This window comes from Coturnix japonica, chromosome 2, assembly GCF_054131305.1.
Source record: "Coturnix japonica strain WE chromosome 2, WE-NBRP24, whole genome shotgun sequence".
Taxonomy (NCBI): domain Eukaryota; kingdom Metazoa; phylum Chordata; class Aves; order Galliformes; family Phasianidae; genus Coturnix; species Coturnix japonica.
The window spans coordinates 52,430,533-52,455,353 of record NC_140664.1 but is presented as its reverse complement, the minus strand read 5'-3'; the positions used below and the strand labels follow the sequence as shown (position 1 = coordinate 52,455,353).

General features: G+C 39.0%; 1 protein-coding gene across 13 annotated transcripts in view; it reads right to left on the bottom strand.

Moving 5' to 3' along the window:
• ZNF407 (zinc finger protein 407) overlaps positions 1-24,821 on the bottom strand; it is a 329,424-nt gene that overhangs the window by 292,312 nt on the left and 12,291 nt on the right. For all 13 annotated transcript variants that reach the window (XR_014943441.1, XR_014943442.1, XM_015855154.2 and 10 more), the window contains exons 2-3: positions 6,923-11,695; positions 1,042-1,156 (exon numbers count right to left, since the gene is read on the bottom strand). Coding sequence is in view for 11 of the 13 variants with exons in the window: in XM_015855154.2 (XP_015710640.2) it covers positions 1,042-1,156; positions 6,923-11,660 (4,853 nt within the window). In the remaining 2 variants the exon portion in view is untranslated. The remainder of the gene's footprint in view (positions 1-1,041; positions 1,157-6,922; positions 11,696-24,821) is intronic.

Here is a 24,821-nt window from a genome sequence, read left to right as displayed (position 1 = left end):
GAAGATTCACTTGTCCTTTAAAATGTGTAACTCACTTTGTTCTGCAGTACATCAGTACACTAAGACTGGGGGAAAAAAAAACCTTCCTGCTTAATATTATCCCTAACATCACACCACACCATTCATGTGTGCACTGCATCATTTAATTGAACCTGTGCCGTTCTACACATTAGCCATAAGACTGCTATAGCAGGTTACATAGGTTTGAGTAAAGTGTTTTTATATGATGCATATATTAGTTAATTTCTCTAGCATAATAACATTAAAATATATTTTTAATCAGAAGTAGGGTATTAAAATCCAACTTTGAATGTCCTATGATGTACCATATATGCCATGGCATTTTAAAACCTTTTAAACATTTCTGCTAAATTAATTAGTTTTGCATTAAGGAGTCTCAATGCCTCCGATTAAATGCAACACATTTGAAGGACAATTAAACATTATGAACGATCCTTCTGAGGAAATAACGATTAAATAAAAAAGAAAAACAAGATTTTTTTTTGGTAGCAAACAAGAACACAAGCATACATAAAAGACTTCAATTTATTTGTGAAGTCTTATGTCTGCAATATTTTAAACGCATTTGTTTGAAAAACCAGCCTTCTGTTTTGTTTTCGTAAAGAATGAGAACCCTAATGGAGTCCAGAAATCTGTTAATGGTACTAAAATTATAACAGTATAGCAAAAGAAAAAACCCCACACACTAAAGTCTATATTATATATTTTTTATGTCTTTAAATGGAATTTACAGTTCTCCCTGGCAATGTGAATGAACATCCTATAATTTAGTCAATTTACAGATTACAGGTTCAAATTGACCTTGTAGCCCATAAAATTGCTCATCTTCAGTGCAGGATTAGAAGTGGGAAAAGAATGTCATAACTGTATTTAAGGAATTTACCATAACAATGGAAAGGAGGATATGCATGCATAATTTTAGCCACTCTTGCTCACATCACAGTTTTCAATTCTGAAACAATGCATATCCCGCACTCTTCTTCTGGTTAACCATGGTGGAAACCGTTTCAATTTACTCACCCACAGACATGACACTTGTATTCCCTCATCCCAAGGTGCCTCTTGACATGGTTTCTGGCATCTCCGAGCTGAGCTGTTGCAAAGTGGCATATCTTGCACTTGAATGGCTTTGATCCTAAGTAAAATTTAGCATAAGATATGAGTTGAATTAGAATAATATATCACCCACGGTTAAAGAAATAAAAATTCCAGGGAAAAAAAAAATAACCTTTAAAAAAGCCTATCCCACATTTAACCTGTTTCAGATTATTGCCTAACGAAAAAAGCATCTTGCACATAAATTTATAACTCCCAGGACACAGATGGTATATACTATACAGTACTCATTAGTTTCCTTAGATTCAAGAGTAAGGAAACTACTCTCTTAAAATCATTCACTATTTTCTTTTCTCTCTCTCTCTCTCTCTCTCTCTCTCTTTTTTCATCTTTTTTTACCAAAAATATTAAAATGAAGGAGATAGCCCTTCAGCAAGACGACAAAAGTTGTTTTATGCCATTTCCAAATGCTGAAACTCAGGTAATGGTGTAAACGTGCTTTGATATTGGTGTAAACTGAAAATGTAATTTTTTTAAAGCAAGTATATTTAAAGTAAAGTAATTTTACAAGTCTTCCGACACCGAATAGATTTTACATTAGCATTGGTATTTCAGATTTGTTCTGTCACACACAGAAAATGATTCATCACCTAGCCATTGTAATGACATGCAATGTATGAATATACAGTGGATAAAATATTATGCCTTTATGACTGTTTTATGGTCAAGAATTTATGATTATTCTGCAAACCAGAAGTATTGACATTTTGGCTATTATTTATTTCAAGAACAAACTTTAATATTAAATGTCTAGTGCAGAACTCTAGAATTATTTCTCCAAGGAAAAAGTACCAGCCTATTTCTTGTACCACAGCAGTGCAGCAAAAAAGTCAAATTGTTTGTCCGTCTTAATTAACAGGGATCCTCTCCGGGCTACAGAAAAATTATTTTCTTTTTGTTATTGCAAGAGCTGAATTGGGCACTTGTCAGTCTCTGTGTTACTAAACAGTTCCGCTACTCCCAAGAAGGAGTGCATATACTAAAGTATGCCATAGCACTTTCCAATTTTCTGACCACTAAATCCTTAAGCCAATAAATTAAAATCACAGAACTGCCATTAAAAGTAAGTACAATATGGTCACAGATTCTCCATATTACATTTAGTATATGTTTTGCGAAGTACTTCTTCCAATACAGTTAAGCGTAATATGAAATATGTGTTCTTTAATAAATATACATAAAGAGCTCTGATAAGAAAAATGTTACACTATATCATACTTGATCAATGAACCTTTTTGCTTTGCCCTTGAAACAGAATCTCCTCCAAGAATCCATTGGTGAAATCGAGGATCTTAGTAGAAAATTTTAGAGTCTTAAATTTCAATTTAATTCCCAAAAGCTGACGAAAAATGAAGCATTTAATTTTAATCTTCTAACTGAAATAAAAAAGTCAACAGTACTAAGCACGGGCAGACAAGGTTGAATATTTCACAGTTCAATGACAATGAAGCCAGATCTCTTAATACTTCCATTTCTACTGTTGGAAGTAGATGTAAAATATATTTAGCACCTGAATGGTTATATCTAGTCAGCTTTATATGTTTAAATGTCAAAAGCAGGTTGAAGCAGGAGCTAACAGCAATCACATTCTATCAATCACACCGAAAAACCCCAGTTTATTTAAATGATCCTGATAAAACTAAATTAATCATTAATTTGGTGACATTTCAAATCAACACTGTGTTCTATAAAGAGGTCCATGCAAATAAAAAAGCCTATCTTTGCATTAAATAAAAGAGTATTAAAAGTTGATGTCTTAACTTATGATCTTAGAAACTAATTCCGCAATTAATAATTTCAAGACCACGGCCAGAGAGGATTTTTTTTTTAATCTACTGGTGTTTATATTGCTGTTTTTTACCATGGAATTCAAATAGCAAGTGGATTCAATCCTGTGTTCCTTTAGTTTCTCTCCTACTGATTAAATTGTAAATTCGTTCCTCATTCTGTTACTGCAGGTGTCCCGCAGGGCTTCCATACAAGACCTTTGCTGTTTTCCATTTACATGACTCCTTTGTGAAAAACTGTAGTTCAGACCAATCGTAGCTATAGTGTGCTGACAATACATAAATGTATTATTCTGTTGACTGCTCTCATCCAAAAATCACTGAGGCCTTGAGGTTTTATTTATTTATTTCCTATATCCAGCACTGAATATCTGTTAACATCTCCATTTACACTCCTTGAAAACCCACTTGCTGGCAGGCTACAGGCAGTACCTATCTGCTGAAACAAAAGCAGCACATCTCCCTTTCAAGTTGCTGATTCAAATTCAGTCCAATATATTTTTGGATTGAAAAGAATATACACGTACGATGAAGGCATCAGACCAAAAGTAAAACAAATGGTGCAAAAAATGTGTATCTAGTCTGAAACAGTACTGAAACAATTAACCATTTCTTAGCCATATTTACCACAAACTTCAGTGGTTCTCATCTACTGTGTTAATGTGATGCTGCTGGCTTCACATCTGGCTTTCACTTCACTGAGACAAATACTTTTGATATAGCATCTTTCCAACCAAATGACTCGAGTAAATAAATAAATAAATGACAAACCATAGAATTAATCTACCCATGAGCTACAGCATGGAAACTGTAAATTTTCATGGGTAACAGTGACATGGCTCTGAACTACTGAACTGGGGGAAAAAAAGTTGAAAATAGACTAAATTTCTCAAATCATGCAGAGATGACTGTAGTTAATAATACTAATCTTACGCTAACACAAAAGATCATCAAAACAAAAAATCACTGCCTGTTCTAAGCGAACTTCATCTCTATCTGGAGGCACAGCTGTGCCTTTAGCTCAGGCCCAATGCAAAGTAAGCAGAGCCACGTGAAATACTGTTATACCACTTCATACTTTGTTTGGGGTATGGGTAGTAAGATACCACATTTACTTTGGGTGAATCTTCCATTAATTGAGAAATGCGATGAGAAAGAAAACAAAGATGATGTGGTTGCAGGTGATTTTTCCTCACATGTTGATTGTTAATTAAGTTTATGGGACCTGCATCAATTGAAAACTAAAAAGTCTCCCACCTCTGCTACTCCCCGTATTTGTCTTTACACTTCCTCATTTTCACTTGTCAACATGTGACGGACTTGCTTGTTATCTCCTCTCTAGCAAAGCTTTCTTTTCATTTGCAATGTGAAAATCTCTTAGATTATTTAACAGCATTTTGAAATGATATTTTTCTATTAATGGAAATCATTAGTTGTGTCTGTCTACAACTTTCCTTCTTCTCTACTCCCTTAACTATCACCAATTACTCAAAATTGAGCTAGATAAGGTTAGACACACATACATATATATCCACATATCAATCCATATGTGTAGAAAAATATATGCATATCTGCCTACAGAAAAAAAATATTTAGAAAAAGCACATAACCAGAACAATAGATGGGAAAATAGCTGCAGCTTTCCCCTTGTTGCCCTGGAACAGATGAGAGGGGCCAGAAACAATGCACTTTGCCTCACTAACAGCATAAGCCAGTGACTATACAATTGGCAGTGTGGGTCATTTCCCTCAGCCACCAAAACTCCAAAATGTTTATTCAGTTCCAATTGTCGTGATACAGACTGGAAGTAAAGGTTCTATGAAACACAAGATCACAAATATGAAAACGAGGATTGGAAGAGAAACCCTTTCTTCTATTCTCTATTAAAGGTCTCCACATTACTATTTATGTGAAATAAGCATAGCACCAGAAAAGCAATCCATTTAAAGGTGCTGTGAGAAAGAGCCTAGATTAAACTCTCATCTGAAACCCTTCTAACCTCTCCACAAGCACCACAGAAAAATGACTTGCAAAACAAAACATATCCTTTTACTGCCTTGGATATTTAAGGCCATTCAAAAGCACAGTGAAAATATACTTCATGATAAGACCTACAGACCAGATGGTAAAAAGTACACTAACTTTTACTAAATGTTACAATCAATGATGTAACTTATGTAAGTAGGGTTGCTTTGTCATATATTGATAGTTACCTCACTTTCACATCCACATTAACTTGATTTTAAATGCAATTAATACATATAGTCAAGGAAGACTAATGGACTACATTCTGCACTTAACCTGGTGGACATTTTCAAATGGCACAAGTGACCAGTGCAAACCTATTTTGCATTGTAAACGACTAAATAAATCTTAATGGATTAAGAATGATCAGCTATCAACACACAAGGGAAATTAAGTGCTGAAATGCCTACATTGATTATTTTAAATTATTAGCCTTACTCTGTTCTTGAATTTGTATGCTTTTAGTGAGCTTTAACACATTTACAAGACTTATTGACTATAATTACAAGAGAATTCAAGTAATGGACACATCAATTATAAGCAACATGTCTTGACCAGACAGTTGCATAAAGAATTCTAAAGAGAGCTCCATTAGCATCTTCTCCTTTAGTTTTATTCCGTTTTATCTGCCGTAAGAGGGCATATTAAGGGCTTATAAAGCTGCTCTGACCATGTGAACATGAACTGTCCCTCTAAAGACTTAACGCTGCATTCAAAGTTAGATACTGGCTGGAACAAAACAGATAAGCACATTATTGACAGGACAGAAGTAATGCTGGAAGTATTAAGTATGTGAGTTATTGGCATGCATAATGCTGCAGTTAAAGTAAAATACTTTGAAAGGTTTGAAATACAATGTCCATGTTCCCCGAGATTAATTTTAAACTTTATTGTCCAGTCATGCCCTCATTTTTTGTTGTTTTGGTTTTTTTTATATAAAAAACTTACAAAACTATTTTAGGATTCTGCCAGGAATTACCATACTTCTATGTTGCTTTTTTCTTACCTTTTTGTTCTCTTCCTTGTAACCATGCACTAAGTTTCAAATACTGCATGAATTTAAACTATAGCTTCCATAATAAGCCATTATTTAAAAGTACAGTAAAATAAACCTTACAGTTTTAATGAAAATATGTTCATTGAAATGTGAATTTATTATTCAAATCCACTCATAAATTCAACCATGGAGACACCACTTGTCTAAGCAGAGCTCAGTGATTTAGAAAAGCTGTCTATTTAAAATAAAGAATGTATGGCAGGTTTATAGAAACATCACAGTGAATTTTTACATAAATTTAGAACTGCAGCTTATGCATTTTTCTACAAAAATGTTTTTAAATTTTCCACTTAAAATTAAACATAAAAATGAATTGAAAGTGTGATCAGCACAGAAACTAAATCAGGTATTACATTCCCGTGCATCACATCAATATTACACACTACCTTCCCAAAAGGCTGACCTATTCCAATTCCCATAACTTATTTCTACAACAAACTCTTGATGCTCATTATTGGTATTTATTAAGGAATGATGCATTCACAAATTACTATCACGAAGCATAATCTAGTGCTGAAAACGTTACTGAATTGAAATGAAGTAAACAATGTGGATACTTAACAACTGTGAAAAAGAGAAAGCTAGAACAGCTGACTGTTCTCTTAAAACACCCCTGCTACATTATATAAATTTAAGAACTAATTAATGATTACAATTTAGATTAAAGGGAAGGAAATCTCTCTATATGAAACAAAAAGCAGAAGGGCGACTGCATTTAAAATGTTCTTACATTTTCTGCCCTTTGATCACTGTATTTTCATACCCCTAAAGGTAATTTTGAATTTCATCAGTGGCTCATCAAGCAATATGAATACCAGTTCGTGAGAAATGTTAAAGAGATTAAAAACCAGAAAAAGGCCAGCGGTAACAGTTCGCTGTTTGAAAGAGACCGGTTGGAAAGAGAGCATTTCCATACCTGTATGAGTACGAATGTGAGCTAGGAAGGCCATGGAATTGCTACTTCTACACATCTTCCCACAATACTTGCAGACGTTTCCTTGGTTCTCTTCCCTTTCTCTGTTTATTTGCTCAGTGTCCTCGACAATGTACTTATTCACTTCCCGCAACAGTTCTTCATGCTGCTCTTTGATATGGAGAAACAAGTTTTGCTCTGAATCAAAGGGCTCTGTGCACTTCACACATTTGAAGGTTGCACCTCCTTCGGGCAGCTCCTCCACGCTTGCCTGCTCATTGCGCATGTGCCCAGCACTGGCCAAGTGCTGATGAAGGTTGCTCTCTGTGTAAAATGACTTTCCACAGAGTAAACAATGAAAATGTTTTTCTTTTGAAGGATGTTTCATGGCTATGTGAACATTTAGTCCGCTCAAACCATCTGCTAGAAAGCCACAGTCATCGCAGCGAATACGTGTCAGTTCCCCAAAGGAAATGCCTTCTGACTTCTTTTTCCCACCACTTGGTGAAGCGTCTGCTTTCACTGCGAACTCACCAGTTCTCACTCCACCTGGTACCTGTCCTTCATCTGAATGGTCTACAGCCTCCCCATCTTGATTGCTTTTTAATCTTACTATAGAAGAATCAAACTTGCCAAAATTTTGCACTGCCTTTCGTTTATCATCAGTACCAGTAACTGTTCCTAAAGCTTCATTACTACTTTCTTGCATGCCCTCAGCTGTTGAGCCATCTGCCTCCCAAATACTGTTATTTATAGTTACTTCTGCTTCATGTTGTGCTTCCATAAGGGCTTCTTCCTCCTCCCCAGTAGGATTCTTTTTGAAACTTCTGTCACCCTCTAAACTATGCATATTTTGCACCATCTCTCCAATGTTTCCAGCAAAATTTGATTGCCATGCTGCACTTTTTGTTTCTGGAACACTTAGCATAAGCGGATTATCTTCTTTCAGTGGTATTTCTTCAACAATGTCTGTGTTTCCACCCTCCACTTCAGGTTTTTCTCTGTTTGCTTCCAAGTTTTCCATGCCTTTTCCTGAGTTCAAGTTTGTGTCACCAGATCTATTTTCATTTTCTTCTTGGCAGTCACCTGAGTTGAGCAGCTCCTGACCACATCCACTTCTCTGCAACTCACAAGTACCTGCCTCTTTAATTGGCATCACTTCATCAGCCTTTGCAGCATTATCTTTCTGAGGAGCTCCCTGGAATCCTCCACATAAGATGTTTTCTCCTCCATTTTTAGTTTCCTCTTCAGCTACGCTTTCCACTGTATTTTGGGAACTCCCTTCTTTAGGCATTTCTGGAAATGCATTTTCATCTAAGGCAGTGCACTCTGTTAAGCTTTTACATGTATGATCACTTTCTGCTGCATCATTGGCACGTTTTGTTTCACCTAAAACAGTTTTCAGTTCTCCTGCACTGTGATGGTGCTTCTCTTGGGACAGAGTGGAGCCTTCTTTAGCTATATGTGCCGTGTTTACTTCCTCCACAGACAAGCAAACATGAGATTCTCTTCTAATTTTATGTTTCTCCGTTGCTGCATGCCTTATCATCTCTCTACGAGTTACAGCATAGTAGTCACAAGCCATGCAGTAGTATTCAAATTGTTTTGTATGCTTTCGTTTTACATGCAACTCTAACGAAGAGGAAGAATGAGCAGTGAAGTCACAGTGTATGCACTTGTTGTCATTTGCACCCACCATTCTTCTCTGGAAGCACGGGTCACCATCCTGGGCATCCTTTGCCGATTCATGAAATGCCTGTTTTATATTTAATGAATTCCTAGCATGCTCCAAATCTGTCAGCCTACCAGCATTTTCAACATTTTCCTCAGCATTTCTTTGCTCAGTTCCTTGGCGGTCTATGATAGAATTCCCCAAATCTAAAGTCTGGTTACCATCCTCAGCATGTTCACACAGTGCAGGCAGGGGGCTGTTAACCTTCTTGCTCGTAGATTCAAAATTTCCTCCTTCAGGGCTAACAATGATCTCTGAGTCCTGTTTTCCATGTCCTTCCATCTCCACACGACTTTTATGTTTTTTGGTTGCACAATGACGTTCCATATCTCCTTTGGTTACAGTGTAATAATTGCAAACCTTACACAAATAGCTGTACTGATGGCTGTGCTTTCGCCTGATGTGAACAGTCAAGTTTGTAACACTGGAGGCCAAAAGACCACAATGGGTACATGTTCTAGAAATAGTGCCTTTGGGTCTCCCTCTTTTTGGTGTGTTAGCTAAAACCAATTCATTTTCCCCAATTCTTTGATCAACTGGAACAAATTCCTTATTTCTCAATATATTTTCTGCAGTAGAGGATGGAACATGTACAATTTCTTTATCAAACTCTGTATTCTCATTCTCAGAAATGGAAGGATCCATCACTGTTTTAATACCACCAACCCCAACACAAACCTTTTCAATGCATTCCTCAAAGCGCAGTCCAATATTATTTTTCCTAGCATTTTCAAGGTGCTTGCTTCTTTTGATATGCTTCTCCATTCCTTCCTTACTCAGTGAGTAAAGATTACATGCTTTGCAGAGAAAGTGATATTCCTGTGCATGTCGGAGTTTTATGTGCCTTGTAAGAACTGTGGAAGATCTCGTCTTATAAAAACACTTTTTACACTGAAATTGGGTTTTACTCAGAACAGAATGCTTTAGTTCGTTTTTCTGATTTACAATGGAAGAGTCTGGAGGTTTTGTTTTCATTGATACTTTAATTTCCTTTGCAAGCTCTTGGCTACTGTTTGATACTGAGTCAGCATAACTTACCACTTGCAAGGTCAGACCACTGTTACTCAATGGAGTAGCTTGTTGAAATAATGAACTATCATGTTTCTCATCTTTCTGATGCTTTGTCAGCTCCTCTTGTGTTTGAAAAAACAGAACACAAGTTGGACAACTATGGGACATATTATGCACTTCACTCATATGGCTTTGAAAATTTATCACATTCAAGCTGACAAATGAACAAAGTTGACAATTAAAGCTACAGCTCCCCATCTGGTGTTTAGTATTCTGACAGTGTTGTTCCAAGTCCTCCTTGACTTCACAGGAATAACTACATGTCTGACAATGAAACTGAATACTTTTTGTATGAAAATTTACAACATGAATTTCCAAACTTTCTTTGTTCTGAAAAATATCACCGCAGTCAATGCAAGTATGATGAACACTAGGATATGTAATATGTTCAACTTCAGTATTTTTAGTATTTGTAGTGCTAGAAGAAAGAGTATTTGGCTTCCCTTGAGTAAGATCTTGAATTTCTGAAGTCAAATTACAGTGACTCTTATCGTTTGTTTCTAATTCTGTATGTGATGTCGGGCTTGAATCACTAGGTTTAAGCTGTGTGCTGGACATATGCTTCATGTATGCTCTTCGAGTTTCAGACTTGCTTCTCTTACCCAACAAATTGTACCTTCTTTTAACTTGCCTTTTTAATCTAAAAGATCTATTTCCTCCTAAAGGAGCCCTTAGCAATACAATGTTTCTTTTATGTTCCAGTCTATCAAATCTCTTTGTCGCATTTAACCTGCTAACTAGTTTTCTAGTAATTGGAGGGAATTCTGAATTCTGCAAGAAATCTGAGGGTCCAGGTTTTTCAGTATGAACTTCATTATCTCCTTCTACACTGGACGAAAGCAGCTTTCCTATCACATTATCTGTTTTTTCAGCAGGAATATTTGCAGATGGTATCATTTCAGCAAGAAGTTCAGTGCCATCATTTTGTTTAGACAAGCTTACATTTGAGTCTTCCAATGCACTGCAAACATTCAATTCTTTTGCATCAGCAGTCCTTGCCTTTAATTTACTGCTCCTGGGTCTTACTCTCACATTCTTCTCTCTGGTTTTAAAGGATTTTTTGGTCAATAGTTGTACAAATCCTCCCCGTGCAGCAAGATTCTGGCGTCGAAGGTGCGTCTTGCCAAGAAAATGAGAATTTAGGAGATTTTCCTCAGCACTCTGAAAACCACAAAGATCACAACAAAATATCTTGGATTTCCCATGATCTTGCTTAGCATGTGTATGTAATGTTGAATCACACTTAGTTGTGCAACTACAGCGAGGGCATGTTTGCTCTTTGGATTGCTGAGAGTGGCTTTCTTGCTTTTCTAAATCAGAGCAGGATGGTAAAAACTGATCATGTGTTTTCCCTTTAAGATCTTTGTCCGTGTTTTCAGCTCTACAGTCAAGACTGATTTCTTCTGAAAAAGGTAACTTTTCAGGAACAGCAGCTGAAACCTCTTGTGAATGTTTACTTTCCTTGTGAATTTTCAGTATGGCACCATCAGCACACTTGAAATCACAATGTGGGCACATGAAATTTGAATTACATCCATTATCATCATGACAGCCAGTGACTCCCTCAATTTTTACAGCTCCAGCTTCTATGCTATCTTTTTCAGCTAGAACTTTCTGCAACTTCCTGTCACTGTCTTTCGCATCGGCAGAAGATGTCAGCTTTCTCTTTCTGGAGATATTTTCAGGTCTCTCTGCTCCAGCAGTGTCCGAGTTTGGTGATCCTGACAATGCCCTTTTGTTTGTGCCATTCTCTTCTCTTTTCTCTTCAAGGTTACTGAAAACTTCATCTGATATGAGCCTTGCTCCTTGCTGAGACAAAGAGTCACATTCAGTGTTGTCTCCTGATACATTTCTCAGGGAGTCATTTCTCAACTTGTTTTGTGATATCTCATCAATGTCATCTCTCCTCTGATTATCCTCTTCATCCATTTTTAACATAGACACTGTCAACTGTAGATCATTTGGCTTAGTACCTAAAAAAAAAAAAAAAGAAGAAGAAGAATTTCTATTAGCTTCTTATAAACAACTAAAATTCATAAGGCTCAAGTAAAAACAAACAAAAAAAAAAAACCAAAAAAAAAACCAACAACAACAAAAAAAAAAAACAATATAGCGAATTAAAATTGTGGCAGGAAGATAGACATAATAAAAGATACAAGGTTGTAATTTCAGTGTCAAACCTTATGGCACTAAAGAACAAACCAGCTTTTTGACACTTGGCTACACATCTCCTACTATGACGACTACTATTTGAGCAAGCACTGTCTTCAAGAGATTTTCTGCAATCAAGTAATATACAGCTAACATTGCTGAGACTCACATGCTTAGCAACCCTAAAACTATGTTAATTTGATTTAAGTGGTCAAACTTTCACAAGCTTAAACTTGGGCAGATAAGCCTAATTTTTGTTTCTAAGCACATTTTTCGGATATTCTACACACTAACGGATTTCAGTGAATCAGTCATGGAATATTCAGCTTTTCCGGGTCAAGAAATCCAGGATTACTGATTTATAAGCTCCCAGGAGGAAATGGTCACGATTGCAACAACAAGCAAAACAAAGCCAACACAAACTTCAAGTATTATAAGTATGACATTTTCTTTCCTTCCCATTTAGATTATTTACTAAAGAGCAAGAGGAAAAATGCTAATAGAGCCATGTTATAAAAAAATTATGCCACTAGTCTAAACATAGTTCTCCACCATTCCTAAAATCACTTCTAACCCCTTCAGCTTCATTTGCCAAGGAGGAAGGGAGGGAAAGCATCTTTGAAGCCCAGTACAAACTCCAGCCATCCAAATTCAATTTTTCTTAGCTGTCCACGGCGACCTTCTCCTTTCCAAAAAGATACCACCACCAAAAATCTGATGCTACCAGCTCAATTTATAAGGAGAATAAGGGTGAGAAACAAAATAGTGGCATTTATCCCCTCTCCATTTTGATATGATGTGACTGAGAATTGGAGGCGCATCTCCTTTTAACAGTTGATTAAATACTAAATGTTTATCTGTGCTTTATGCTATGATGTAAATGTCACTTTGCTACAAATCCAAGTATCCAGATTTTTTGTTCAGTTACCCACTGAATGAGGCCATGACCACACATCTAAGTGCTTCCTGAAGAGACTAAATAATTGTAATGTTGATACAGACAATGCAGGGAACAAAAAAAAAGTACGCAAGTACATTTCAAAAACAAATATTTTTCAGGACAAATTAACAAACTGTTAAACTGGGGAAAGGCACCCAACACAGCTGAACTTAGTATCTATGGAAGTAAAAACAAAATTGCTTTTCTGCTTAATCAGGAGTTAAGGAAGGTCTATGAGCAACTGAGTACATAGAGATCAGATATATTGAACAGATCTGTTTTCCAACTGCAGATCTCTCACTGAGGTAAAGCACTGGCTGAACTTCTGTCCTGTTATTTATACCTAGCTGTTTAAATGAGAAAAGAAAACCTCCAGATCACAGTAGTGCTTTGAAGGATCCAGATACTGCTTCTTTGTGTTTTTGTGATTCTTATACCATATTATTTTATCTTGTTCACTAAAGCATGATAGAAACTATCACTTTGATAGAAGTAAAGCAATCATGTCTATATTATTAGCTAGTAGAAACCAGTATCCTGTCAGTATACTCAAAAACACTACAGCAATTATTAGCAAAGGAGAATGAAGTCTTTCAAATGCAAGCACGCCCTGAAAAGGTATGCAAGTACTATTTGTGATATGGAAAAGGGATAAGATGAAAATTATGTTAACTGGAGTACAATTAAGAAATAGCAAGAAATTACTTCAGTGATGAGCGCCACAAGTCCATCCTTAAATGTCTGCAAGCAGCAACCATAGGTCCTTTTTCTCACTGTGCTTCTACAGCCCACTACTGAGACCTTACCATTCTTCCCTTATATGACCTGGGGGGAAAAACAGTTTTTCCTTGCTGTACAAGACAATTTGCAATCTCAGAACAATTCTCCATCTTCTTTATAGGATTCTTTCCTCTCAGACCATTTGATTTATCAGAGAACCTGTCCAGCAGTGAACTAGTACCTACACTGGAAATTTCCACTATCAAAGGCCGCAGATGGATAATTAGTGGCTTCTCCATTGACAAAAATTCACACATTCGAGCTATAATAATAAGTAGAAGATTTGTGGCTCCTCACCATACTCTCTTCTGACATGCTTCATGCCCATTCAAAGTCATCCTATAATTTGATTTAAACCTTAAAGTGCTGTCACACCTAGATCAATCTCTGACAGAAATCTCAAACCACTTTCAGCCAGAGATGCAGTAATCACCTAAGGTGGATGCTTCCCAGCTGTCACAGAAAGGCATCAGCTAGTCTCAGAACAAGCCTTTCCTGCCATACCTGCTCAGCTCGTTTCCAGTAGCCACCTGCAAACCTCAGAAAAGATGGCTGGTTATTTGCATGCCATACCTGCAGGCTGAGCCTCACTTCTCATCATTTGTTCACTAACCCTTCAATAGAAGTTCACCCTTCTCTGTGCACTAGCAAAAATCCCAGATTGCAATCCCAGCTCTGGCAACCTTGTCTCATTGGATACAAGTCAGCTGTAATACATCAATTAAGGGCTACTTCACACACTTAAAAAATTATGCATTTCCTTTATTATCTTCATAAACTGTAGTAGCAAATGGATTGTTAGGCAAATGTAAAATGCAAAATTCAAATCTCATAGGCGCTGTCAGTAAGTTCAGTGTGGAATTAAAATAGTCACATACATACACAGTACAAATGTGCAAAGCAGGTATATGTCCCAGCCTTCTTACACAACCCCTGCAGATCTCCAGGACACACTCTACTTCACCTACATCCAGTACTTCTCATGAAGCCAACAACCCCACACCTGACACCACAGCTCGCAACAGGTATCTCCAAGGTGGTAACTCCTTGACTACACAGAACAAAAGTGAGGTGTAGAAACAACTACACGCTTTTACACTCTTCTTCAATCCACATATGAGTGTGATACAGAATAAATGCAGCAGTGAGATGACTGCTGTTGTTTCACTAAAATTGTATCAATCTAAGTAATTAAATTTCCTTAAGTTGCCTTTAAGCACTTCTGAGGTAGATAGCAATGGCTGTTGTCATCACTACTTTTTGTTTGGGACAACAGTCAGAGATGGCTGAGATAGGGTCAGTTTTCCAAATCCCGGGCAAGATCTGAACCCCAGCACAGAATCACATCTCAGTTTCTCCCTGCTCTGAACCTTACTCAGACAACAGTTGTGTCTCCAACACAATTTTCATAGCATATCACACAGTATCACAGTCTCGTGTGGGTTGGAAGGGACCTTAGAAATCATCGAGTCCAACCCTCGGGATTCGAGCCTCTGTGTAGCAGAGCGGCACTTCTACCACTTGCACCACAGGGGGGATTTGAACCTAGGCCTCCGGTGTTGCAACGTGGCATTCCTACCACTGCGCCACCGGAGGCACACCATTTTCTTGACAGTAGTGCCTCACACCAAAGGGAAGCTTCAGGCAGACATCTTTTCATGTTTCTGCATGGATTTACTGCACAATTTACTACATTTACTTGAAAAACACATTAACAACTCCATAAGCTTCCTCTAGGCAGAAGTTACCTTGGCATTATTTTGCTTTGGTTTCCCATGTTTCTTCCTGTACTGGAAGCTTCTCTCCTAAAAGCGCCTTCTCAGATTTGCCAAACAAGAGGGCAATGGCAAAGCAACAGGCCAGTCACAAATCTGAATGGTTCCAATCCTCAGCCCGCATAAACTAATTCACCTCACTCTCATCAGAGCTACAAGGATTGCAATCAGGAGCAAAGATTCTGCGTCTGGAGATTGATTAAGTCAATTGGCAGCCAAGAAACACATTCTTGATGCAATGAGTATCCCCCTGCAGCCTCAGCAACTTTAGCACATGCTTGTAGCTTGTATCCAAATCCTACCTACTTCCAGTGTGACTGAAAAAGGACATCAGCCTGATGCTGGCAAACTCATATACCAGTAGAAGTACAGAAGGACAGTTCTTAAAGTTGTAACTACCTTATTAAAGGATCAACAAGCCTAAAAAAGAAGCAAGCTGCAAGCTCTCATGCTTTTCAGTCAGTCTTCACTTTTAAAGGATTCCTGTTAAGTTTTTACAAGGAACAATTACCCAAAGCACAACAATAGGTAACCACCTAATGTATTGCACAAATAAATCAGATGGGATTTATGCAGGCCCTGAGCCTGCACCAATAAAATTGACAGGTACAACACAGCAGACGTTTGGGAGCACAGAACGGAGCCAAACCTTCAGAATTTCAGCAGTTTAAAATAGTTCTGTCCAACAGCTCCCTCTGAACATCACCCTCCATGTTCAAAATGAAGTTGCTCTAACTCAAAACTGAGTTGACTTTTGGTAACATAAATCTTTTGTTAATGTTCATATAAATTAAGTAAAGCTGAACAGATTCTTAAAGGATATGACCAAAAATTAATTTGGCACATTAGCTTCAGGTTAACAAATTCTTCTGCTTGGAGACAGTCATACATTACCTAATGCATTTTAAGGTTCTTTGCAGCACATTGCTGTTCATAAGTTTTCAAAAGAAACCTGTTGTGGCCCTAACATCCGTGATAAGCTCAATAATTCTACTGGAAACATTAGCTAAGTGCTAAGCACAATCCTTTTCTTCAATAATTACTCAAATGTTCACAAGAAGCTGAACAAATTTTTAAGACCTTCAAAACGTTACGTGTGCTGTATCTGCATAGGAAAAATACCAAAACCTTCAATCATTTTTAAATTATGAGCCCATAACACAGAATATTTTGACTATGTCGCAGAAACCAATACAGTTAAAGATTCTCCTCTTTCTCATTCAACAGATACAGTCCACTGTCACAAGTCAGAACATTCGCACTATCTACAAAGAGAAAACAAATACAAAAATGTGAAAAAAAAATCATTTCTTAAGCTGTTACCACCATTCAATCCTTGACCTTCTTTTTAATCTTTGAACTATGTTTTTAGTATATTGATATCATATTAGCTACAGTTCTATATAGAATCATAGAATCGCAAGGTTTGAAAGGACCTACAAGATCACCTAGTCCAACCATCCTCCCATTACCGTTGCTACCACAGGCCACTAAACCATATCTCGTAGCTCCTTATCCAGACACCTATTGAACACTGCCAGGGATGGCGACTGCACCACCTCCCTGGGCAGCCATTCCAGTGCCTGACCACTCTCTGAGAGAAAAAGTTCTTCCTTATGTCTCATCTAAACCTCCTCTTGCACAACTTGCAGCCATTTCCTTTAACCAAAGAAGGGTATACCTGTCCAGGCCACGGACAGCCAGATTCCCCAGGAGAATAGTGTGAGAGATGTGTCAAAGGCTTTGCTGAAGCCTACGCAGACTACATCAACAGCCTTCCCCTCATCTACCAGTCCGGTCACCCAGTCATAGAAGGAGATGAGGCTGGTCAAACATGACCTGCCCTTCACGAACCCATGCTGGCTGGGCCTGATCCCCTGGATGACACACACATGCTGTGTGATCTCACCCAAGATTATTTGCTCCATAACTTTCCCTGGTGCTGAAGTCAGGCTAACAGGCCTGTAGTTCCCCAGATCCTCCTTGTTCCCCAGCCCTTCTTGTAGATAAGAGTCATATGAGCAAGCCTCCAAACCTCTGGGATCTCTCCAGATAGCCAGGAACACTGATAGATGGCAGAGAGTGGCTCAGCAATCACCCCCCAAATCCTTCAGCACCTAGCCCATTCAGTCCCATGGATTTGTGACAGTCCAGATGGAGAAGGAGCTCTCTAACTGCCTCCACCTAAATCTCTGGGGGTGTGTTCTACATAGCATCCAGGAAAATATAAAAGCATCAGTCATCCAGGGGCAGACACAGAATAATAGAATGGCTTGGGTTGGAAGGGACCTCAAGGATTGTCAAGCTCCAACCACTCTGCCACAGGCAGAGCCACCAACCTCCACATTTAATACTAGACCAGGCTGCCCAGGGCCCCATCCAGCCTGGCCTCGAACCCCTCCAGGGATGTGGCACCCATAACCTCTCTGGGCAGCCTGATCCAACACCTCACCACTCACCTGGTAAATAACTTCTCCCTGATATCCAACCTAAAGTTTCCCTCCTTCAACTTAAAACCATTCCCCCTTATCCTGCTATTATCTACCCCTGTCAAGAGTCAATTTCCCCTCCTGTCTGTACGTTCCCTTTAGGTACTGGAAGGCTGCAGTGAGCTCACCCTTCAGCTTTGTGTTTTCCAGGTTGAACAAGCCCAGCTCCCTCAGTTTGTCTTCGTAGGGGAGGTGCTCCAGCCCTCTGATAATCTTTGTGACCCTCCTCTGGACCCTCTCCAACAGCTCCCTGTCTTTCTTGTATCGGAGCTCCAGACCTGGATGCAGCGCTCCAGCTGTGGACTCAGGAGGACAGAGTAGAGAAGAATAATCACCTACCTGTCCTTGCTGGCCCCCCCTCTTCTGATGGAGCCCAGGATACCATTTGCTTTCCAAGATGCAAGAGCACATTGCTGGCTCGTGTTAAGTTTTCCATCCACCAGGACTCCCAAGTCCTCATTTGCAGGGCTACTCTCAAGGACTGCTCCTCCCAGTCTGTATATATGCCTAGGATTCCTCCAGCCCAAGCGCAGAACCTCGCACTTTGCTGTGTTGAACCTCTTTAGATTCACCCGGGCCCACCATTCAAGTCTGTTGATCTTCGCTTCAATAGAAATAGAAAACATCTCACTGGAGATACATTGGCATATATTACTCCATGCCAATAGGTAAAGACAGTGCAGCTGAGATTTTCAGTGTGAGACCTGCATTTCCCTAATCACCAGATGAAATTTAGAAAGACGCAATCTTAAATTAAGTCTAAAGGACAGGCAATTCAGAAATGATCCATAAACCTGTAATGAACTGTAAGGTTTCCTAACCTGATTCTCAATACATTTTTATTTACTCCTCTTTGTGGTCATTAGCCAGCTCTTTAATGGAAGGAGTATATGCACATATGGAAGAACCCAAAGAAAGCATATTTACACTTATCAAATTCAACTTTTTTCTGGACACGGAAACAAAGGAAAGAACTTGCTTACACTTGCAAAGCCTGAGGCATGCAGGGATCTCCAGCAAAACACCCTTCCCCCCCCCCCAACCCTTAAATGAGGTCTGGGAAGGGGCATATCCTGGCTCCACCCCTTCCAATCACTCAGCTGCATTGCGTACATACACCTGTGCTCCCCTGGGTTGGCCCTGTCTTCCCAGCAGGTGCTCAATCACTGGTTCAAGCCATGACTCAGCATTTCCGCTATAATGGAAATTTCTCTTTATTAAAATTCCCTGTTTCAGACATTTAATTCTTTCACTGAAATCATGGATACCATGAACATTTCAAGAAGCTTCTTCAAAAGCCAGAACAAAACTGAATGTGAACAACTCGGCATAAAACCTTTGTGCCAAATAAACATTTTCTCATTTGCAAAGGCATAACATCCTCCTTCATCAACTTACTGGCATTTCTTAGAGTCTGACAAAGCTACTTCTCTTCCTTCACAGAGACTATTTAAGAGAATAGTCTCTTAGTGATGGAACGGAAAAGATAGTAGGACTGCTGGTTCAAAGAGAAAAGTATTTGTTGCTATCAGTTACAACCATGTATTTTTCCTTGTAGCTCAAGAATGGTGGAACTTCAAGATGTGCATTGTAACCTTTTCTTTATGGAAACCAACTCATTCTGTTAGGGCACCAGAGACTCCAGAAGAGCCTTCCAAACAAGCTATAGGCTTTTGAGGGCTAGGAACTTCCACGTTGTTTTATCTTCAGTTGTTAAAGTAAGAAAATAAAAAGCCCACTGATAGTGCAGATACTGGGCTTTTTCATACAGAGTATTGAGTCTCTCTGTTTGTGAGAAATCCTAGAGTTACACAGCTTCGTGAAAGATGCAGTTCTGACCAACTTTGCCAATTAAAACTAGACAGAAAGAAAAAGTAAATGCAATTTGAATCTCCTCTCCATCGTAGATGAGAAATAGCTTTGTTGGCTCTGTGTTTAAACTACTGTAAGACAGGAGAAGCAGCCGAGAGGCCTCGGCCATCACAACCCAGGCCACACATCTGCTAGCAATAAGGGGGTCAGCAGCACAGCTAGAAAGCCCAGTGCAAGCACCCAGCTCTGGGCTGGCAGCCAGGAACCCGTTTTCTAAGTAGAGTCCAGATGCAGAATGGAGATAGGAACTAGAAGAAACTGCAAGGAAGAAGGAACCAAAAAATATATATAATATAAACATATATATAATATATATATAATATATATATTGCCTTGCCTTTAATGTCGCTAACTTCTACTAAGATCAAATGCACCCACTTGGTTTAGTTTAATGTATTTATCCCCATCTTTTAAACTAGTAGAGTGGTTAGGCCCTGGAACAGGCTGCCCAGGGAGGTTGTGGATGCCCCGTCTTTAGAGGTGTTCAAGACCAGGTTGGACGGGGCACTGGGCAACCCGATCTAGTAAAGGTGTATGTTTGGTGGCCCTGCCAGGCAGGGGGGTTGGAACTACGTGATCCTTGAGGTACCTTCCAACCCGGGTCATTCTGTGATTCTGTGATTCTGTGAAATGACTGCAGCAAAGAATGCATACAGCAATTGGTTTGTGTATGCAGGTACTCGGTATTACTGTGCCTCCTGCTTCCAGCTGCAGTGCTTCAATAGGCTGATGAGGTGAAGAGGGCTGCACGTGTGCTTCACTGAATGAGTAACAGAAGAAGATAGGATTGTTCGTGCAGTAGGTTAAGAAAAGTTTCCAGAGAAGAACACAAAGTGTACAGATACTTTCAAAGAAAAGGAGAAATTAATAGAAATAAAAGCATTCTTCTGACACCTGGTGGCCACTTCACACTAGGAATTAATTGCATTTTAACCAGGGAAAGCAGTTCAAACAAAAAATGCCCTACACATCTCTTTGGTAGACATACCTACAGGAATGGCAGCTGGTAGTATTATTAATTAAGATATATGCTTGTTAGGATATATATGTTTACACATACGCCAGTATCAAATGAAGGTAGTAGCAGTGTTAACACACAGCAATGTGCCCCGTTTTATATATTAGCTTATTACACAGAGACAAAACCTCTTTCTCTGTACAAAGAAATAGAAGTGAGCACACAAAGTCTTTCAATTCAATCCTGTAAGACATGAAATCCTGACTTTCTTTTCAGTTCTGATTTTCCAGTTAAGTTCCTTAAGTAAAGCAGAGAGGGAGGAGGGGAGGAACGGGTGAAGTGGGGGCTGCTTCTCATTTCAGAAGGCTGTGTGCTGTAGATGCTGCCCCTAATCCCTGTCACAGTACGTTAGCTCTCCACCACACTTAGCAGAGCATAAGCAGCAGCTTCATTTCTTTGTATGACTCTATCTCTAACAAAGACAAAGTAATATCCATCATTAGAAATTAGTTCAAAAAGACGACAGCTGTACACAGTTCTCAGCTACACAGGTGATAAACCTTTAACACTCAGCGGAAAGGCTGCGTGTCAAATTGTGCCTTTTCCCCTCAACAATTTCTTATAATAAATGCAAGCAATCACAATAGTACTGCCATCTCCTCTGCAACAGGGAGGGTGATTTGCTCCCTGATAACCTCAGATGATTGTCACCAAGACTTAAACCATGCATAGCGGGGCCAAGCTTGGCTACCTCAATAACAACTGTTACTTGTTTTCAATTGCACAAACTCATACTTCAGCTGAAGTCACCGAACACCCTTTAAAGCTCTGTACTTCTGCATGCTGAAAAGTTCAAGAGTTTACCATTGAATTTTACTCTAATTTCCATCACTGACTGTGACAACAGATGGAAGTAAATAAAAGGCAGCAACAGGAGGCATCCAGATGTTATGGTGGCACACGCAATATGACATGAGACAAAAACTGTTGCTGCCTTCTATAGTGTCTGTAATGAGCTACTCTGATGGCATAACACTGAGCTTCTTCCCTTTGCAGTCCCCATGTCCTTTGCCCATGCTGAACCACAGAGCCTCCTTCTCCCCAGATCCCTTTTGGACAAGCAGCTCAAGCAAGTGCAATGGGCTCAGGGACCCCTTCCAGACAAGCTCCCTGCACTGTACACAGTCAGGTCCACCTGGTTTGTCCTCACACACAGAGACCTTGGGGACTGGAGCTTGTGTATGTTGCCTTTGGTCCCCTGTATATCACTCTGCATTGGGAATGCATTAGGAGAGTGTTATTACTAAAAATACTACTAATTCCCTGAAAAGCACTGAGTTAAAATCAATCTTACAAACTTTCCTGAGATCAATAGGTTTTAATGAACAAAGAAAACATATTCTGCGGTGACAATGGGCAAGCTCACAGAGACCAGGCTAGAGTAAGAAATTACTGCTGTCCCAACATTTCCTCAGAGAAAAAAATTGACAAACTACTAAGTAGCCTATCAGTCAGTTCAGGCTCCACAAAGGTCTGGAGGACCTGACAATAGCAGGACACAGGGAAATGGTTTTAAGTTGAAAGAGGGAAGATTTAGGTTGGATGTTAGGGGGAAGTTCTTCACTAGGAGAGTGGTTAGGCCCTGGAACATGCTGCCCAGGGAGGTTGTGGATGCCCCGTCCTTGGAGGTGTTCAAGGCCAAATTGGACGGGGCCCTGGGCAACCTGATCTAGTAAAGGTGTATGTTTGGTGGCCCTGCCAGGCAGGGGAGTTGGAACTACATGATCCTTGAGGTCCCTTCCAACCCGGGTCATTCTGTGAGGACCACAAACTTACCAGCTTACCTGCATGATGATTTATAAGAGAGTGCAGCCAGGATACAAAGCCAGTTCTCACCACTGCAGACAGGGCAGCATTTTGGCTGCTCAGCCACAGCTCACTACACAATGGAGCTGCACCAGCCCAAATTACAGACTTAATTTCTCTGATGGAGGAATATGGACACAGAAAGCATGCTGCACAACAGCCAGGATGCCTCTAACAAAGGGTACAGGCACAGTCTATTTTACTCTCAGATGGTAAAAGAATATTTAATCCCATGTTTCACTCTCCAGTACCATTTTCCTGGTATTCATTCTATGAAATTAGAAAGTTCCACAGGACTTCTTGGCCTAGCTGTAATCATCAGTGGAAACAAAGAATCTAAAACAAAGCTTATAAAAAACAGGAGCAAAAATGTCTTTATATTTTCTAAAGTAGAACATAATATTAAGCGTCCTGTTCCATTTGGCATTTTCCAGAACACTCAACTATTACATCCTACTTTTCCCAAGCACTATGATTCTGTTTTCCAGTGAATTCCATAAATATTTGATAATCAAATATAACCTCTGTTTTGTCAGCTCTGTGGCCTTCCTCTGTAGATCCTTTCACTTCTTACATGAAGCAGGAAAGGAATTCACTTCTAACAGTTCCCCTGTAATTCTATTTTACAATTAAAAACCATCATTTCCGAGCACACACCATTTTTCAAGACTGTAATATATGATACATTTTCTATACAGTAAACAATACAGAAGATTTTCCTTGTTAAACCTCTGTAACGGCACAAATCACAGTAATATAATTATGAAAAGGTTCCTATTAAAACAACCATTATACCTTTCTCATCAAACTCACTCTGCATTATCGTGCTTAGGAGTACTGAGTATTCTTAGAGGCACATACATAGGAAAAATAAATAAATATCCCATTAGGAGCTATGAATTCCTCACAACATCCCCTCCCAGAGAAGTCCGCACTTGGGCTCTTAGCTACTTAGAAGACACCCGACTGCCACTACTGTTATAAATAGAAAGAATGCACTCAAAACTTCTAATTCAACTCAAGTCACCATGAAGAGGGCATTTGAAAGTCAAGGTATTTCTTTAAATGCTTAGAAAGAACTCAAAAAGTAACATCAGATATCCAAGTTTCATTATTTTAACTCCTAAAATTGTTACTCACAATTGAAAACAGTGATACAAAAATATGTTTTTGTTATCAAAATTAGTTCTTATTTAGAAGACTCAATTAAGAATGAAAAATTAAGTGACATTAGCCTATTTTTAATAACCTGCAGAGTTTTAAAGAGCCCAATTATAAAAGAAAAAGGGACTACAGAATAAAGATAGCAAATACACAAATTCAAGGCTATTAAAAGGCAGACACATGAGATCCCATGTATCTTGTGCCATTGGTAAAAAGGTTGTTTTATTATCAGTGTAACTAATCACAATGAAGCCATCTCTTACAACTAAAGTCATTATAATGAATTTTCTTTACAGCTACAGAGAAATGGGATTTGCTGTTCCATATCAAACTAGAACAGGCTGTATAAATTTTTCTTCATATTTACTGTTAAATGTAATTTTTATCTATAAAATCAGCCATGAAATATTAAAAACTGAAACAACAGAATTTATATCCTTTACTTAATTTAGTTTAAACGGTCTATTCACTAAAGAGAGGGAAAGAAGGTTACATATGTATTATAGCATGCCCTCCCCTCTCCTCTCTAAGCATTTCCATTATAAACCCCTTAGTTTTCGAAATTTACAACCGGGCTGTAAAAACTCACTTCACACTTAGAGTTGGTACACTTTGCCTTTTACAAATTTAAAAAATAAATAAAGAAAGACATCCCAGGAGCAAGATGAGAAAGTGATGGAGAGAAGAAGAAAAGCAATCAGAGTAGGAACTTTTAGGCTCAGGTGCGGATAACAGACAAGAAAGGGCCGTGCAGCCCCCCAGCTGCTCTGCATGCTGCCTTCACATCAAAGTGCCCTGAAGGGAAGGGCAGAGGAGGGGCCTTGGTAGGCTGAGAAGCCTTGGGCTCACCCCAAAGCCCCTAGGAGCACCCTGCCCACTGTGCTCAGCCAGGGCTCCAGCCATCATGCAGCCCCTAGCTGACTTTATTCAACAGCGAAGGCTCGCACCTAGTGATTCTTTAACTAACTTGTTAGGGCAATACAAGTGCTTTGCTGCCTGGAACATGAACAGTATGTTTAGAAAGTCACTGGGCCTCTGCAGTTTGGAGGTGGTCGTGGTCCAAAACAAAGCCTTTTGTAAGGAGGGGTTCAGACAGCTGCCTTA